This window comes from Phyllostomus hastatus, unplaced genomic scaffold (genome assembly GCF_019186645.2).
Source record: "Phyllostomus hastatus isolate PE091 unplaced genomic scaffold, TTU_PhHast_1.1 phas_contig_150, whole genome shotgun sequence".
Classification (NCBI taxonomy): Eukaryota; Metazoa; Chordata; class Mammalia; order Chiroptera; family Phyllostomidae; genus Phyllostomus; species Phyllostomus hastatus.
The window spans coordinates 7,542,176-7,558,265 of NW_025333611.1; the positions used below are offsets into that span (position 1 = coordinate 7,542,176).

At 62.4% G+C, this 16,090-nt stretch overlaps 1 protein-coding gene and 1 long non-coding RNA gene across 3 annotated transcripts in view; one reads left to right on the forward strand and one right to left on the reverse strand.

The window, feature by feature from the left end:
- The window catches only part of SLIT3 (slit guidance ligand 3), a 517,665-nt gene extending 504,374 nt beyond the window's left edge, over window positions 1-13,291 (forward strand). The window contains exons 28-36 of one of the 2 annotated variants that reach the window (XM_045824010.1): window positions 924-1,063; window positions 2,249-2,342; window positions 2,846-2,983; window positions 3,856-4,096; window positions 4,865-4,995; window positions 8,041-8,195; window positions 9,530-9,815; window positions 10,663-10,871; window positions 12,749-13,291. In XM_045824010.1, coding sequence (XP_045679966.1) covers window positions 924-1,063; window positions 2,249-2,342; window positions 2,846-2,983; window positions 3,856-4,096; window positions 4,865-4,995; window positions 8,041-8,195; window positions 9,530-9,815; window positions 10,663-10,871; window positions 12,749-12,984 — 1,630 coding nt within the window. In that variant the 3' untranslated portion in view covers window positions 12,985-13,291. Of the gene's footprint in view, window positions 1-923; window positions 1,064-2,248; window positions 2,343-2,845; window positions 2,984-3,855; window positions 4,097-4,864; window positions 4,996-8,040; window positions 8,196-9,529; window positions 9,816-10,662; window positions 10,872-11,491; window positions 11,627-12,748 lie in introns of those variants that run through there. The other variant, XM_045824020.1, reaches the window with a different exon arrangement.
- LOC123809156 lies at window positions 10,735-12,802 on the reverse strand. The gene is made up of 3 exons (XR_006783969.1): window positions 12,732-12,802; window positions 11,531-11,572; window positions 10,735-10,860 (listed from the first exon to the last, which is right to left on the reverse strand). It is a non-coding gene; the product is annotated as an uncharacterized LOC123809156 (long non-coding RNA).
- Window positions 13,292-16,090: the final 2,799 nt, after the last annotated feature.

Sequence of the window (16,090 nt, forward strand, 5' to 3'; positions counted from 1 at the left end):
TGGGGCCTGTTTTTTTGTGATCGGTGCTGTTTTAAGCCAAGCTCACCAGAAAGCTTTGATGTTGGCAAGAGAGTGGTCCCCCCAGCCCACCCCCTTGTCCACCAGACGCTGGAGAGGGCCCGGAAGTAGCAGGAATTCATGAGGGAAAAATGGCGTCTCTGGGGAAAGGTGAAGAGGGCGGGGTTGTCTTTTCTAGGATAAAAGCTAGCTAGCATGTTCTGAGCGCTGTCTAGGTGCCATGTATCTTTCTAAGCTTTTTACTTAGACAGTCTCCTTTTATCTGCACAACCACCCTGGGGGTAAACCACGTTATCCTAGTCAACCTATGAGGAAACTGACACTTGGAACTTAAGTCAATTTCCCAAGGTCAAACTGCTGGGAAGTGGCAGAGGTGGAATTCCTTCCCAGATCAGAGAGTGAATGAGTGCAGAGCCTGGTCTCGGCCCCTGTGCCCTGCTCCTGCTGACGACACACGGCTGTTCTCCCACAGGAAGTCACTCAGAGGGGGGTGGTTGCTGTATTTTCTTTGTCTGCAAAAGAGACTGTCCACACATGAGCCCCAGGAAGAGAGGTCTAGAAGACAGCTGGGGATTTGAATTATACCCAGGAAAGCACGTCCACCTGGAGGAATGGCGAGGGAGGCAGTGCCGGTGGGAATCGCCCCCAGGGACAAGGCAGCCAGCCAGGGCCAGGGGAGGTTACCTATTTCCCGGAGACACGGGGCTCAATGAAATGACTTCTTATGCTCCTGAGGGTCTTTCTGCTCAGGACCCCAGGACCTCATGTGCCCAGAGTGCTGCCTTGGACCTCCATCCAGAGAGAAACCTGACTAACGACACACCCCCAACCTTCCTCTCTGCCACTCAACCCACCCCACCCCCTGACCCCCCCTCCCCTCTTCCCCACTGTCTTCCCCCCCGAAGCTGCTCCTGCCCCCTGGGCTTCGAGGGGCAGCGGTGTGAGATCAACCCGGACGACTGCGAGGACAACGACTGCGAGAACAATGCCACCTGCGTGGACGGGATCAACAACTACGTGTGCGTCTGCCCGCCTAACTACACGGGTAAGGCCCCGGACGCCCGAGTGGGGGTTGGTGTGCTGGGTGGCGGGGCCGAGCGTCATGTACTAAATAGCACCATGTCCTCAGCTTTTTCCAGGGTCCCCACCTCCTTCCCTCCACAGACAGAGGCTTGACTTCCTAAAACCCTCCAGGGGCTTCCCCAAGGCCCTCTTTGTTGTCCACGCTCCCCCTTCCACCCCAGCAAAGCGCTAGCTCCTTCCCCCTGTGGAGCAGGCACCCAGGGCCCTTTCAGCTGTCTGTTCGTGTAGCTGGTGGCCGTCCCCCACCGGGGGAACCTGGAGACCCAGAGGTGCTTGAGGCCAGCAGGGAGGCACTTGTGTTTATGCATTGTTCAGGTCCAGTCAGCCTTCTCTGGAAATCTGCATTTTCCAGAGCTGGGCACACAAAAATGAGCAAGACAGAGTTCCTTCTCATAAGAAGCTTCGTCACCGAGTAGAGAGGGAGATGAGTTCAGTAGAAGGGGAATGCGAGCCCTGCAAGCCCAGGGGCTCATGGGATCGCAGGGAAGGAGCCTAACTGGGTGGAGAGTGCAGGCCCCGCCCCCAACACGACCCCTTTGCTTCCTGTGTTAACAGCCCCTGGTGAGCACAGGTGAATGTACATACCAGCAGTTGTGAAGCAAAATGCAACCAGGTCATGCACACACAGCCTGCTTTGTTGTAGGACCGACCTGACGTGGCCCATGGCACACTGGAATTCTATCAATTCCATACATTCTCCTGCGTGCACCCCTCCAGGCAGCCTCTGGGCTCCCCCACATTCACCGGTCACCCGTTCCGCTCCCAGCTCTGTGTCGTAACCACCTGAGTATTTGTAGATCCAGGCCGTGGCAGGGATGGGACTGGTGCTGTGTGTCCGCAGCCCCTGGCATGGTGCCTCCCACACGGGAGGTGCTCAGTCAACAGTGTGGGATGAAACCCAAATAAATGCGCACAGCCCAAGGTCAGGGCCTGGCATCCCGTGGTTTCAGCAGCCTCTGAAGGGTCAGGCGAAACGGCCGAACGATGGGGCTGGGACGGTCCCAGGAGAGATCCCGGAATCTCCCCATTGCCCCTGATGGGGAAACTGAGGCAGAGGCGGAGGAGAAGGGAAACTCCAAGAGACTGAACTCAGGGCTCTTCACGTCCACGGCCAGCTGATGCCTGAGTTCTCTGTCCGCCCCCACAGGTGAGCTGTGCGACGAGGTGGTCGACCACTGCGTGCCTGGGCTGAACCTCTGTCAGCATGAGGCCAAGTGCATCTCGCTGGACAAAGGGTTCAGGTAGGGCTGGACCGCATGCCCCCAGCACGGGGTCCTGAGGACTCTGCCAACAGGCTGGGTTTTCAGCAGAGGTTCTGGGGCCCCTCCCTCTCCCGCTCCCGCCTTCCCCCACCTCCGCACATCTTACTCTCCACAGCGAGTAGGGTAGAGCGATCCCACTGTGGGGAAGCCACGTCAGCGCTCTCGGAGCCCAGGTCTCCCCCACAGGGGAGGAGCCCCCGCGCAGGGTGCGGGAGCCCCCCCCCCGGGGGGCGCTCAGTGAAAGAGCTCCGCTCCGTGCCAGCGCAAAGCGGGCACTAAGCCTCTGTCCGCTCTGCAGGAAGTGCAGACGCAGGCCCAGGTCTGCGATTCCAGCCCGCGCCCCTCAGCCGGGCCCCACGTGAAGCAGGCACTCGGGGGTGGGCGTGCAGAGGCCAGACTTCGCGGAGCCTGGAAGGCGGGGGGTGGAGAGGCCGCCCGGGAGCCCCGGGGCGGTGGGACAGCCGGGCTGTGCTGTGTTCCAGGTGCGAGTGTCCCCTCGGCTACAGCGGGAAGTTCTGCGAGGTGGACGTCGATGACTGCGCGGCCCACAGCTGCCGCCACGGGGCCCAGTGCGTGGACGCCGTCAATGGCTACACGTGTGCCTGCCCCCAGGGCTTCAGGTAGGGTGGCGTGGTGGGGGGACCACAGGGAGGAGCCAGCCTGGGTCCAACGTAGGGGCAGACCCAGCCCCAGGGGCAGCCCTGGCCCGGGGTCTCCACGGCACCCTGACTCCCCACACTTTCCCCGGCCCTTCCGGGTCCCTGAGCAGGTGTTGCTCACCCCCTCCCCCCCCCATGCCAATGGGGAGCAAGGCTACCCAGGCCAACCCCACGTGGAAGTTGGGCCAGAGGTTTGTCCAGCTCGGGCGTGGTTCCGTCCGACAGAAGGTGTCACTGCCTGGGAGCCCAGCTGGCAGGGCCGGGGGAGCCATGTGGCCACACTGGCAGGAACGTGCGTTCCGGCCTGCAGAGCAAAGCCAGGGTGGCGTCCCCAGGCAGAAACACGGAGGTGAAGAGCAGGGCTTGGGGCCCGTCAGTGGAGCCAGGGACGCCAGAGGAGAAAGGGGAGATGGGAGGCCCTGGCCCGGCGTCAGGAGACGCCTGTGGAAAGAAGGGGCCGCCTGGGCTCCAGCCCAGCGCCCACGCTGCCTGGACAGGATGGGCATGGGGCGACTGGAGGGGAGGCAGGGACCACACTGCAGAGGGCGGGACTGGGGGAACAGCTCCGTGTACAGCGGTGCCCATTGGACGGCTCAAACCCAACTATGCAGATGAGCCTGGGGACCGGGAGCCTGGAGGGAAGCAGACTTTCCGAAGGCCAGTGGCCCCAAAGCCCAGCCGGGACCGCCGGCGCCGGAGGCTGGTGGAAGGGAGGAGGTTCCCGAACTGCACCTCAGAGCTGTGGCTGAGGGCTGGGACTGGGCTGTCACCCCTTCTCACCCCCGTGTCCCTGCCGGCAGCTCTTTAGCTAACTCCCCCCTCCCCCCTCCCAGCGGGCTCTTCTGCGAGCACCCCCCGCCCATGGTGCTGCTGCAGACCAGCCCCTGCGACCAGTACGAGTGCCAGAACGGCGCCCAGTGCATCGTGGTGCAGCAGGAGCCCACCTGCCGCTGCCCCCCGGGCTTCGCTGGCCCGCGCTGCGAGAAGCTCATCACCGTCAACTTCGTGGGCAAGGACTCCTACGTGGAACTGGCCTCCGCCAAGGTCCGGCCCCAGGCCAACATCTCCCTGCAGGTGAGCCCCGCCCCCCGTCCGCGGACGGACCCGGCTCTGCGTGCTGGAGGGCAGCCCCGAGGCCCAGGTCCTCACCATCCTGTGCCCTCCCCTGCGGCATCGTTCGGGACGACCCTCAGCTTCAGGGGCAGCTTCAGGGGATCCGGCCGGCTCTGCAGACTAGTCAGAGAGCCCTGCCCTGCAGCGGCCGCAGACGGGTTGCCCTGGGCAGCACTGGCGGAGAGCGCCCCCTGCTGTCTTTGCCTGGGCCCCGCCCCAGAGACTCATGGGTAATTGGCCTGGGGTGAGGCGCAGACGCTGGTGGTGTAAAAACCTCCCCAGATGACTCTCAGCGCAGTGCTTAGCCTGGCTCCTAATGAACTGAGTTAAATGGCAGTACTTAGCCTTTAGTTTATAAATATTATTGCACTTTATACAGAGTCTGAGGCCGAGAGGGGCAGGAGCTTGGGTGCGATCAGTCCGTCAGTGGAGGAGCTGGATTAGCGCTCAGGGCTCCTGGCAGGGAGGGAGGGAGGGAGGGAGGGATGAGCGGATGAGCACCGCACGCTGGATGCCGAGTAACCGTCTGCTGAACTGAAGCGCTCCATCGCATCTGCTGGGCCCTGAGGCCGGGCCTGCCTTCCGGGAACCAACAGCCCAGACCCGGGAGGACTCTGGGCAGGAGAGATGAGGTCCTTCAGGAGACGCCACCTGGAAACCGTCTCTGGGGGAGAGGGGGCTGGGCAGGGGCGGCCTCCGGAGAGCCCTAACCTACGCCCCTCTCCCCAGGTGGCCACCGACAAGGACAACGGCATCCTGCTCTACAAGGGCGACAACGACCCCCTGGCGCTGGAGCTGTACCAGGGCCACGTGCGGCTCGTCTACGACAGCCTGAGCTCCCCGCCCACCACGGTGTACAGGTGAGGCGCACAGTCCGCCACCGCACGGCCACTCCTGTCCGCCTGCCGCGGACCCCGGCGACGCTGCCGCGGGCAGGAGGGGGGCGTGGTCTGATGCCTCTTCTCGCCGCCCCCCACATACACACTCTTCCTCCAGGGGGCGCGGAGGCAGAAAGGGGTGCTGCAGGCAGGGGCAGGAGATGACACCTCATTACCATAAGATAAATGGCCAGCTGGCTACTGCAGGAGCCCGCGCTCCAATGGGGACGAGGCTGCTTAATGAGATGCCCTTTTCAAAATGTCATCCTAATCTTTTATTAGTTTAAGAGAGAAAACAGGGGCAGACTAGCGTGCAACTCAAGGGAAGACCTTCCAGAGCTGCGCAGGGGCGGGGCGGCTCCTTGCAGTGACTTTCAAGCTGCTCTGAAGGACAGTGCCCCCCCCCCCGCCCCCAATCACATGATCAGTCTGCGGCCGTGCGGTGCGGCGGCCCAGCACACTGCTTCACGGCAGCGGCGGGTCTGCTCGCTGTCCAAGTGCAGCTTCATCTTAGTGATGCCCGTGAGGTCACAGACACACTAGTTCCCTCTGTTGGCCTCCATGACCTCTTTTGGGTGGGTACCTGGCTCTGTTCACCTGTCCCCACGGGAGGAGAGGGGCCCTGGGCAGACACACAGACAAGCCCGCCTGAGCCCCTCCCTGCCCCAGGGGGGGACAGACTGCACCAGGCCCGGGTCCCCAGTCCCCAGGCTTGTGGGTGGGGCTTCAGGCATGAACTCATTATTTCCTACCCACAAGCCCAAGGGGCTGAGGAAGGTGACAGACTTGGGGAAGGTGGGCTGGGGGCCAATAGGGACTGGTGGGGACTGCGGTGGCCTCCAGGGTACCAGCCTCGTCCGAAGGGACAGCTGACCTCAGCTCCAGCAGAGGCTGCCGTGTGGGAACGCACAGTCTCAAGAGAAGCTAGAAATTCGGGGTTTCTGTGTGAAATACCTCTGAGTTTAAATGCTGGCCACTTTGAAACACCACGTGCGAGCTCTACCTGGCCGTTCTGCCTGCTCCCTGAGTCTTTACTACTCAACACCACCACCCCACCCTCTGCCCTCTGCCCTCTGCCCTCTGCCCTCAGTCTCATCGGGTTCTCACCACGAGCCCAGGCAAGCGCCTCCCCTCTTGAGACAGGGGCGACAGGGATAGGAAACCTGACTCTCAAACGAAGGCCTGGCCCCGCCCCCAAAGGCACACGAGTTAGAAGTGGGCAGAGGAGGCATCCAAACCCAGGTCAGGCTCCCACTGAACCCACTCCCGCACGTGCTGGGGCTCAAAGGGTGAGGCACGGAGAAAGACAGACAGACACCCTAGTCCAGGAGTGGGGGACGCTACAGGGCAGCTGCGGTCCCGGGCTATTGACTAAAATCCCGGAACTCTCGGTTCCCATGACGCTCTGTCGCCACCTTGTGGCCACAACTCAGCGTACAGCAGAGTGTGCCCAGCCCCTGGAAGGACTATTCGTCCCCCAGGGGCCTTGGGTTCTGTGACTCAGGGGCTTGGGTTTGGGTCCTGCCTCTGCCACGTCCACCACAAGACTTAGGCCTGGTAAGAATAGGTGAGAGAGAGTTCAGCCTGCTCACAGAGCCACTTTCTTAGGGAAGGGGCGCCTCATCCCCAAACCCCTCTGTCCCTCCCAGCCCCTGCCAGGAGAGAGCAGTGGGAATCCATAAGCCCATGGATTCCGTCTCTGGACCCTACCGGCTGGGTGACCTCAGACAACTCACTTAACCTCTCAGGGCCTCAGTCTCTTCATCTGTGAAATGGGGTCATACGATACCACTTCAGAGAATCATCCTGAGGTTGAAATAGCAGAAGAAAGCCCGGGTCGAGGGGCCGCTGGCTCTGTCAGGGGCAGCGGGGGAGGGGGATGCAGGTGGGGTCAAAGCTGGGGCAAGTCCCCCCCCCACATCACTTGGCAGCTGTGGGGCCTGAGGTCAGTTGCTTCCCTTCTGTTCCCTGGGTGGTGTGATGCAGATAACACGCTGACCTTGCAGGGGCGTCCTAAGGCCTCTCTCCCCAGGTGAGGTTTGCACACGGCTTGAGGCTTGGGGGGTGCTGAGTGGGGACAGTCAGAGACACTCCGAGGACATTGCAATTACGAGATCATTTTTCTCATCCGAACTAGAAAAAAACACAAAAGTCACACCAGAATAATTTCCAGATTATGTAAGCATTGAAACCGGGCGCTTCATTGAGATGGTCTGTGATCTGAGAGAACAGCGGGCTTGCACCCTAACAGACCACCTCAAATTCCAGTTTCGGCCGACACTTCTCAGGAGGAGGAGAACAGTGTCGGTCAGGGGACTGGAACTCAGGGGGGAGTGAAAAGTTAACCAGATGAAGAGCTGCAGCGTTCTTGCCTCTGAGCCCCGGTCTCCCCCCGGAGCACAGCGCCTCAGAAACTCTGGGGTCACCTGGGTCCTCCCGGGTCCTCCTGGGTCCTCCTGGGGCACAAAGGCGGGACAGCTGAAGGTCCCCTGGAGTCAAGTTCGTGGAACAAAAGCTTTTTATCTCACACTGAGTACTAAGCCTTGTTAGCCAGTACCTGAAACTACAAATTCTCCAGCATGTGAGTCCCTGATCAGTATGGTATCAGAGTTAAGTTTGCCAAAACAGACGTGTGCTTAGGAAGGGGAATATCCCCGTCCTTAGGGAATGCACAGGGCGTATCTAGGGTTAAAGGGCTACGATGGGTGTAACTTACCTTGAAATAGTGCAGGGAGACCCCACGCACACGCGTGTGCAGGTGGGTATATATGCATACACGTGCTTGTGTGTGGTGATAGAGAGACAGAGCGAGAGAATGAATGTTGAAGCGAACGGGCCAGCAGGACAATCTGCCTCTGGGAGAGGTGTGCTCCGTTCTGTTCATATTTTTGCAGCCGGATGTAAGTTTGACGTTGTTAGCAAATGAAAGGTGAAAGGAAAGGCGAGTACCGGCGGTCCGGCGTGGGGCCCGGGGCCCAGCCACGGGGGGCACTCAGCAACCCCGGCTCCCCTCTCTCCCCTGCCCAGTGTGGAGACGGTGAACGACGGGCAGTTCCACAGCGTGGAGCTGGTGATGCTGAACCAGACCCTGAACCTGGTGGTGGACAAGGGGGCCCCCAAGAGCCTGGGGAAGGTGCAGAAGCAGCCGGCCGTGGGCATCAACAGCCCCCTCTACCTTGGAGGTAAAGCCCCCCGCCCCTGCCACCCCTACCACTCCCACCTCTCACCACCTGCCCTCTGGGCTCAGGCCCCCGCACTCAGGCCCTCTGGCTGGGGTTCCCATTCTCACCGAGGCACCCACTGCCAGAGCCAGTCAGGGAAGGCTTCCTGGCAGAGGTGACAGCCAAGCTCAACCCTAAAGGGTGAATAGTTAGCCAGGGTGTAGGGAGGAGAAGATGACAGGACAGAGGGCAGGGCTCCTTCTGAGAATGACAAGCTGTTCAGGGGCGATGAGGGAGACAGGGAGATGGAGGCAGGCTCCGGGCCCTTCGGTCCACGGGCGTCAGGGCACGCTCCCTGTGCTCTGCCGCTGCCTCCGGCACTGCGAGCAAGGCTCAGCAGACGCATGTGGCAGAGGCTGTTTGCAGCGAAGTCCTATCGTGGCCAGAAAGAGAAGCAGCCGCCAGGGCAGCCGAGCGGGGGCCTGAAATGGAGCCCTGGGCTGGTAGTTCTCCAGGGGTTGTATGTGTGGGGGGAGGGGAGGTTGTCACCAGAACTGCTAGTCTGACACACAGAATCACAGAAGGCCAGAACTTCCCCGCACGGAGCCCGCTCCAGCTGTTAGCAGCCACTCCGGGGAACGCCCTTGACCCAGAGCCGCCCCAGAGGGGACGCAGCTTCTCTCTCAAAGCCCCACAGACGAAGGCTGCGCCCCAAACCCTGGCCCGCCCGCCGGGTTCCCCTGTGGGCACGTGACACCAGCGGAGGCCTGGCGGGGACGGAGGGAACTGTGTGCCATGCACCCCTGCCCGGCGCCGAGCCAGGGCGGCCACGTGCCATGGGCGGCCGGCTTGTCTTTCTTTCCCTAGCAGCCCGAAGTACGGATTTCTATGGGATGTGTTCTGTATTTAAATAACAGCAACAAATTCCAGGGGGTTATTTTTTAATTTATTTATTTTAGAGAGGGGGGGAGGGAAGAAGAGAGGGGGAGAGAAACAGCGTTGTGTGGTTGCCTCTTGCACGCCCCCTACTGGGGACCTGACCAGGAATCAAACTGGTGACCCTTTGGTTCATCGGCCCACACCCAACCCACTGAGCCACACCAGCCGGGGCCGAATTCCAGTTTTTCAGAGTCGCAGGCAGGAGGACAGAGGGTGCACATCCTTGCGTGGACAAGGTCCTGGGTTCTGGCCCGCTCCCCATGTGCACAGCGGAGGCCCAGAGCTGTGAGCGCTCAGCCGAGGAGCTCAGGCTCTCGCCCTGAGGGGGGTCTGGGCTGGAGGGGGGCGGGCGGGCAGGGGCGGGTCCGCAGGCCCGGCCGGCATCCGGCATCCGCCCACAGGCGTCCCGCCCACAGGCATCCCCACCTCCACGGGCCTCTCCGCCTTGCGCCAGGGCGCCGACCGGCCGCTGGGCGGCTTCCACGGCTGCATCCACGAGGTGCGCATCAACAACGAGCTGCAGGACTTCAAGGCGCTCCCGCCGCAGGCCCTGGGGGTGTCGCCCGGCTGCAAGTCCTGCACCGTGTGCAAGCACGGCCTGTGCCGCGCCGTGGAGAAGGACAGCGTGGTCTGCGAGTGCCACCCCGGCTGGACCGGCCCGCTGTGCGACCAGGAGGCCCTGGACCCCTGCCTGGGCCACAGGTCAGTGCCCCGAGAGCCCCGTCCCACTGGAGAGTGGGCGCGGGTGCAGCCGGAGGGACCGTGTGGGACCGTAGCAGGGCCTGCACAAGTGTGACTGCCGAGCAGGTCCACTCGGAGACACGGTGGGCCAAGGCCGCAGCATGTCCACCCACGCTGCCCCAAGGATCAGAGTAGGGCGCTGACCCACAGTTACCGAGGGCCTACTGTGTGCCTGGCGTACTGTTAAGCGTGAGAGGCCCAGAGGCCCAGAGCTGAAACATCTGAATCAGCCCAAAACAGCGCCAGGGCCCAGACAGGTGGTTTGCTTGCCTGGATGAGGGGGGAAGAGACACTTTAAACCAGAGCCCTGGGCAGAGTTCGAGGGCTTGCACCTCCAGAGCAGCTCCAGTGGGTGGGGGGGGTGTGTGGCCAGAGCGAGCGAGTCCGCAGTGAACCCTGGCCCCCACCACCACCCCTGGGGGAGGCGAGGAGAACACGGGCCTGGAACCAGTTTCTGTGCGGGGGGGAGGGGGGGGGCGGGGGCGGGGAGGACGGCCCTGGCTGCCGTGGGAGCAAGCGGCAGCACTGCTCCCGGTGGAGGTGATGTTACCGGCATCAGTGAAGGTTGCGGGGCGGTCGGAATGCTTAGAAGACGCTTACATTCTCCCAGATGCCTGGTCTGAGCCCAGCCAGCCGCGGGTCGCAGCTGGCAGGGGCACTGGGCGGTGCTCGTTGGACACCCGGCTCCGACGACACTGGGCAGAGTGCTTGCTTAAGGCAGGCCTGGTGCTGGGCTGCTGGGCCGGACCCACCGGCGGGGCCCCCGGCCTGAGCCTGGTCCCCTCCTCACCCTGACCTCCGCCCACAGCTGCAGCCACGGGCAGTGTGTGGCCGCCGGGCCCTCCTACGTGTGCAAGTGCGCCGAGGGCTACAGCGGGCCCCTGTGTGACCGCAGGAACGACTCCGCCGGCGCCTGCTCGGCCTTCGGGTGTCACCACGGGCAGTGCCACGTCTCCGAGCAAGGGGAGCCCTACTGCCTGTGCCAGCCTGGCTTCGGCGGGGAGCGCTGCGGGCAAGGTGGGTCCGGTGTCCGTCTGCGGCCGCGGGGGGGGTGGGGGGGGCCTGCCCTCTCCTCTCCTCTCACCTCTCGCTCCCCCGCTCCCGCTTCCCATCCGTCCCACTTCCCTGCCTTCCCCGGCCCCTCCAGTCTGCCTCCTCTCCCATCTCCCTCTGCTGTCCTCCCCTCCCTCTCTGCTCTTCCTGCCCTCCTCTGCCATAACTCCTCTGCCCCCCATCCCTGCACACCCCTCTCCACGCCCGGCTCCCTCCTCGCCACCCCACTCCCCGCCTCTCCCGTCTCCACTTCCACCGCCCTTCTCCCCTCGTCCTCCCCCCACCCCACTTCTCTCCTCTACACCACAACTCTTCTTTTTCTCCTCGCCATTCCGTTTCCTCTCCCTGCTCGTCTCCCCTCTTCCTTCTCCCCTCCCTTTCTTCTTCCATCTCCCTGCTCGACTCTCCTCTGTCCCCACTCTCTCCCTTCTTCCCTCCCCACTCTCTCCTCCCTTCTAGCCGATCCCTTTGTCCTTCTCCCTAGCCTCTCCCCTCCCTCCCAGTTTCTCTTTACGCCCCCGCCCTCCCCAGCTGTGCGCCCTTCAGATGCCGTGCTCTCAGAGCCTCCCTCCCCCCGCCCCCAGCCACGTGGTGCGTGAGCTTCTTACCAGCACCCGACTCACCTGGGAGCTCAGACCCGCGGCCCAGACCTTCCGAGTGGGAACCTGCAGAGCAGAGCGGCTGAGACTCCCTCCTCCCCGCCCCCAGACGTAGGGAACTATTTCACACACCTATACTTGAAATACTCTGAATCAAATTGTGTTTTAAATGTATTAGTGTCCTTAGAGGTAATTCCAGACTTCACAGCACAAGGTGCGCAGCGCTATCTCCCTCCAGCCGGCAGCCCCGTCCCCCCACCCCACCCCCCCAGCCCCTGGACGGTCTCGTCAGCTTGCAGCACCGCATCAGGCCTGTGGCTCACCGTCGAGCACATGAACCACCTAAAGCTTTAAAACGCACACGGCCCTTTCTCCGAGGCACTATGAAGGCGTGGGAAGGACGGGGAAACTGAGGCCGAGGGTCCTCAGAGGGTCCCCCAATGCGGTGAGGACAGGAGAGGGGCCGTGAAGGGTCCAGAGGATTCAGGCAGCTTTAGAACCCCGCCCCATTATTTCTAGGACTCTGGGAAGAGTTTCCCCAGCCCCCAGCTCCGTGGCTCATTAACTCCAGTTCCGCAGCCCTCTCTCCATCCAGCACCGCCTCCCGGGAACACGCGTGGCCCACGGCAGGCTCAGGGCCCCGTGTAGACTCGCCCCACTCCCTCCCTCCCAGCAGCCTCTCACTCCCCGCTGCTGTCTGGAGCCCACCACAGGGAGGGGGAGGGAAGCCCCCCTCCACAGTGCAGGGTGGTGGGCTCAGCCCTGCCAGAAATCCCAACTATAGGTGAAATCTCCCGGGTTTTGCTTTTGTGGTTAGCGTTCCATTTGGATTTCAAGCATGCAAAGTGGTACAAAGCTTGAAAACGGTCTCCCTGTTTGCCACATAAAGCTCGGTCTTGAAGTTCCTTGAAGGAAGGGACCGAGCCTGCTGGGCAGACACTATAAGGCTGGGGGGGCAGACGAAATAAGTGGGTGGGTGGGGAGACGGATGCACAAGTGCGGGGCCTGGGGGGAGACAAATACCCGGGAGGCCGATGTGGAGAGACTGCAGTGCGTACGGGCGAGCACGTGCAGGGCGGCTGCGTGGGCGGCTGAGCGCGGTGAGCAGCTGAGTGGGCGGGAGACGCGCGGATGAGGGAAGGAACAGGGACAGAGAGCCGTGAGGCCTGTGTCCCCCGACAGCCTCCCTCCCGCGCCGCCCCCGCCCCCGGGGCCCTGACCTGACCTCCTCTGCTGCCGCAGAAAACCCCTGCCTGGGCGAGGTCGTCCGCGAGGTCATCCGCCGCCAGAAAGGCTACGCCTCCTGCGCCACGGCCTCCAAGGTGCCGGTCCTGGAGTGCCGCGGGGGCTGCGGGCCCCGGTGCTGCCGGCCCACCCGCAGCAAGCGGCGGAAATACGTCTTCCAGTGCACGGACGGCTCCTCGTTCGTGGAGGAGGTGGAGAGACACTTGGAGTGCGGCTGCCGCCCCTGCTCCTAAGGCCTGCGGCCGCCGGGGACCCCTCCCGGACGCCCTCGAGATGCGGAGCCAGACAGCGGAAGCTGGAGAGAACAAGAAGAGAATATTAAGTATATTGTAAAATAAACTAAAAATAGAACTTATTTTTTATTATGGAAAGTGACTATTTTCATCTTTTATTATATAAATCTATCACACCGTCTGAGTATCTGTACCATACCGTGAGTTATTTTTACTGAGTGTTTTGTGTTGTGTATTTGTCGTGTTTTTATAAACAGCTGTTAAAAATTTTAAGAGAAAAGACTAATAAAAGTGTTTTAAAACAAAAGGGTGAGAATAAAGAGGCGCAGGCCTGTCGGAGGGGGGCGGGAGGCGGCGGCAGCTGGGTGTGTGACACTCGGCCCAGGAGCAGACGCGACACCACCCCTGAGCTCGGGGGAGGGGTTAGGAGGGTGTGAGAAGGAGCAGGCTTTACTTGCCGTCTCCTCTAGAGGTTCTCCAGTCCTGGTGGTCCTTGTCCAGGACGCTGCTTTCGCCCAGGAGAGGCAGCTGGGCCCTGGCCTTCTGGGACCCCAAAATCTCGGCCGCCGTCTGCCCAGCAATCCCCTACAGACCCAGCTCCCTCTCCCGACCGGCCCAGGGCCCCATCACAGAACTACCTGAACACAGGCTTAACCTGGGCCTGGTTCGCCCAAATGTAAAGCAGCTGCGCTTCTCCTGCCCGCCCCACCCCCCACGCCCCAGGAGCCGGGTGCCCCAGGTGAGTGGCATGAGTGGCATGAGGGGCGGGAAGCAGGCCCCGCTGTGTCCACAGGCCCTTCCCTGAACATTGTGAACCGCGCCCCTCCCTCCCCTCGCCTTCAACTGGTTCTGTGACCCTAGGAGGGCGGGAAGCCAGGGCCCCGAGCCACGCCTACCCACAGCCCTGCTAAGAGTCCCATTCTGGAAAGTCCTTGGAGGGTCGTGCTATGGGACAGACGGACCTTAACCCGGTCCTCCAGGCCACTGTCACAGTGACAAAGACCCCTTGCTCGTGCACACTGCCCAGTGCGTACAGCACAGCGCCTTGTTTTGTCCACTAGCTCCAGGCCCCCGGGAAGGGCAGAGCGGCAGAGCCCTCCTCTGGGACTTGCCCCAAGCCACAGGTCTGCTGGGCGGGGGGAGCCAGGCCCAGTGCTCCAGACTCCTCCTCCAGAAAACGGCATGAACACGGGGGAGCCACACAGAAAGGGAAAGAGGAAGTTTTCTTCTGTTTTTCCTGCTGTCTTGTTCGTCCCTTGTCCTGTTTCCAGAAAGAGCCTAGACAGAGGGTCCTCCGGGAGCAGAGGGCCCTGACTGCACCCCGAGAGCTGCCCGCCCTCCCGAAGGGGACCTGCCCCGCCTCTCCTCCACCGCCCGTCACAGCACCCTCCGGCTCAGCCCTTCACACCGACGGCGACGGACGGCCCGTCTCCATGCGCCCGCCTCTCCGTCCAGGGGCCTCCCCTGCAGAGGGCCAGGGACGGGTGCGCCCCTCCCGCTCTGAGCATCTGCAGACCAGCCTCCTGGTCCCGGGGCCTGCTGGTGGGCCTTCTGGGCTCAGAGTCCGGAAGGGAGGAAGGAGAGGAAGGGGGAGGGCACGAGGCGAGTGCAGGGGAGGGGAGGGAGGCATGGAGGGAGGATGGAAGGAAGGATGAGAGGAAGAAAAGAAGGAAGGAGGGAGGAAAGGACACGACGGAGCCATTTACTTAAAAATACGCATGTTCGCTAGGTTCCAGGCACTTACAGGACCTGGTTTCAAATATTCACAGGGAGATTTACTTAGTACTTACTACATTATGTATCAGCTACCATGCTAATTTTTTTCATTTACTTCTCAAACAGCTCTGTAGGAGAGACATCACCAACCCATTTTACAGTTAGGCAAGTTGAGGCAGGGGCAGCCAGCGAGCCTACACAAGAGCGGGTGTCTAGGTGCCGGGCCGGCTCGGGCCCAGGCTGCCTGACCCCTGAACCCACTCCCCGGGGGAGGGGAACCTGTCCTGGCCCGAAGGACCCCCCAGTCAGGGCAGCGGCAGCTGTGGGAAGGACAACTGCCTCATTACCCGAGTTTCCGAGCGGGAGCATAAACAAGGGGCGTACATGGCCGACCGGAGCACAGGATCCCCAGGCCCGGGTCTTGGAGGGTCAACAGGAGCTTGCCAGGGGCGGCCCCGTTAAGAATCAGCAAAATAGGAAACGGCCGGCTTGTTGGAGCCGGCAGAGGCCCGGGGTGGCAGGAGGGTGCTGTGCACACCGGGGAGCAGGGAGAAGCGGGGGACATGCAAGCCAGGCTCTGCTTTAGGACGAGAACTGGCGACAAAGTGGAGAAAGGCCTAGCAGAGGGGACAGGGCTCTGCCCCCAGAAGGGCTTTGGGAGCTCCCAGCTGGCCACCTGGGTTGGCTGTGGCTACGGGATGCTGACTCCAGGTGGGTCACAGCAGTCTGTGGCAGCTCAGCAGTGCCGCCCTGGAAGGGGTGTCCCGGGATCTGCCCACACCCCTCCCCGCCCCCTGTCCCGCCAGCCCACCCCACCCCACGCGAGCAGGGAGAGCTGAGCCTCACTCCACCAGCAGCACTCCTCACGAGCCTCTCCCCACGCGCACAGGGTCCCTGGCTCTCCCTCTGCTGCCCCGAGCAAGCAACCCGAAGCCTCTCCCTGCCGGGCCTCCTCGGGCTCAGCCCGAACCCAGCCACCCTCAGCCTAGCCAGCCGCAGCACCAGGGTCTTGCCCGCAGAGTGGCCTGGGGGGATCTCGGGCCTCCCCCTCCATTTTGGAAGCCCTGACTGCAGACTGCCAGAGTCGAGCCCATTGAAAAACCCACCCCCAGTGAAGTTTCTCTGACAAGCGGAGGTTGACATTCTCCTATCTGAGCAGCCAAGTCCTAGGGACAGGACGTCTCACGGGGCAGGAGGAGCTCGGCCGGGTCGTGTTCTTGCTCCCGTGGCCAATGTTGGGGGGGGCACGCAGGTGTGCAGACAAGGGGTTCAGACTGCTTCCTCCGGAGCAGGGTTCAGGGAAAGGGGCAGGGAGCGCCCCCCACCAAGGGGCCCCACCTCCACTGATGGGAGGATGTGCTTAAAGGCTCTTGTAAAGTGTAAACTAAAA